Below are 1,352 nucleotides of genomic sequence, written 5' to 3'. Positions count from 1 at the left end.
CTCTCTCTCTCTCTCTCTCTCTCTCTCTCTCTCTCTCTCTCTCCCCCTCCCTCTCCCTCCCTGCGTGTACAAGCGCGCGCCCGAGCATCAGGGCGCGCGGGCAAGCGGTGTTTTACGCATACGTGAGTGGTGAGAGGGAGGCCTGACTTTGGGGGAGGGAGAGAGAGAGAGATACGAGGAGAGGTTAAGGTGGTGGGGAGATGGGCCCGTTTCAGGTCGGTGCACACTCGCCTGGAAACGTAACACACAAACACGCCCCTCCTCCCTCTCTTTTTATCTCGTTTTCTCTTTCTGTCGCATGCTAAAACCTGGGGCCCAGCCCGACGCCACGTCTGACCCCGGCTAAAGTGACGGGACGGGAAACTTTTAACTTCGTGCTTATAGTGTCAGTGTGTTTATTGCCGGTTTAATTTGTCGTTGACGTTAAATAACACTATTTGCGGTAAAAATCACGATATGCAAAGCCCTCGGCTACTCAGGCAGGGCCGTCCCGATGAGGATGAGGTTCTTCAACGTGTGGAGGATGGCAATCGACAAGGAGAGTATGAGTGTGTGGCATTTTCTGTGGCGCCACGTAGGCGCTGTACCCCCTACACCAAGAAGGGTGGTAGGAATAGGAATATTATAGGATCCCCCCAAAAATCAGGACGGTCATGATTCTTTTGGGATTTTATCAAGTTTTGATTCCTACCACCCTCTTGTGGTTTAGGGGTACAGCACCTATGTGTATATTTGTGTGTATATTTGCATCCCGTCGCTCAAATATCAGGGGGTCCCCATATGGGACCCCGTATTATTTTTATCCGCAAAGTCACGTGGTTTGGGCACAGCCAACCACGACGTCGGCCACGAACGAACACCCCCTCCCTCCACGACCACCACGTATTCACTCCCGCGTATTCGCCATTACGTTGACGACGACTTCCGCCACCACGACGACGACGGCCACCACTACCACCACCACCACCACCACCACCACCACCACCACTATCACCATCACCACCACCCTAACCACCAACACCCTAACCGCCAACACCCTAACCACCAACACCCGAACTACCAACACCCGAACCACCAACACCCGAACCACCAACACCCGAACCACCAACACCCTAACCACCAACTCCCGAACCACACCAACACACAAACCACTACCACCAGAACCATCACCACCACCACCTCCACCTCCACCAAATCTTCACCACCACCAAACCTCCACCACCACCACCACCCACGACGACCACGTATTCACCATTACGTCGACGATGATGGCGACCACGACTACCGCCACCACCATGACGACGCGACCAACACCGCCGCCGCCGCCACTGCCACCACCACCACCGCCACCA

General features: G+C 55.1%; 1 protein-coding gene across 1 annotated transcript in view; it reads left to right on the top strand.

Annotated features, from left to right (window-relative positions):
* The first annotated feature begins 653 nt into the window (after positions 1-653).
* Positions 654-1,352, top strand: part of LOC127750423 (histidine-rich glycoprotein-like) — a 4,855-nt gene continuing 4,156 nt past the window's right edge. Inside the window, exons 1-2 of the mRNA XM_052272122.1 lie at positions 654-711; positions 831-1,345. Of these exons, the coding sequence (XP_052128082.1) occupies positions 654-711; positions 831-1,345 (573 nt within the window). The remainder of the gene's footprint in view (positions 712-830; positions 1,346-1,352) is intronic.

Source organism: Frankliniella occidentalis, unplaced genomic scaffold, assembly GCF_000697945.3.
Source record: "Frankliniella occidentalis isolate FOCC.00 unplaced genomic scaffold, Focc_3.1 Scaffold188, whole genome shotgun sequence".
NCBI classification, from domain to species: Eukaryota; Metazoa; Arthropoda; class Insecta; order Thysanoptera; family Thripidae; genus Frankliniella; species Frankliniella occidentalis.
The sequence above is the reverse complement of the archived record's forward strand: the minus strand, read 5'-3'. Positions and strand labels throughout refer to the sequence as shown.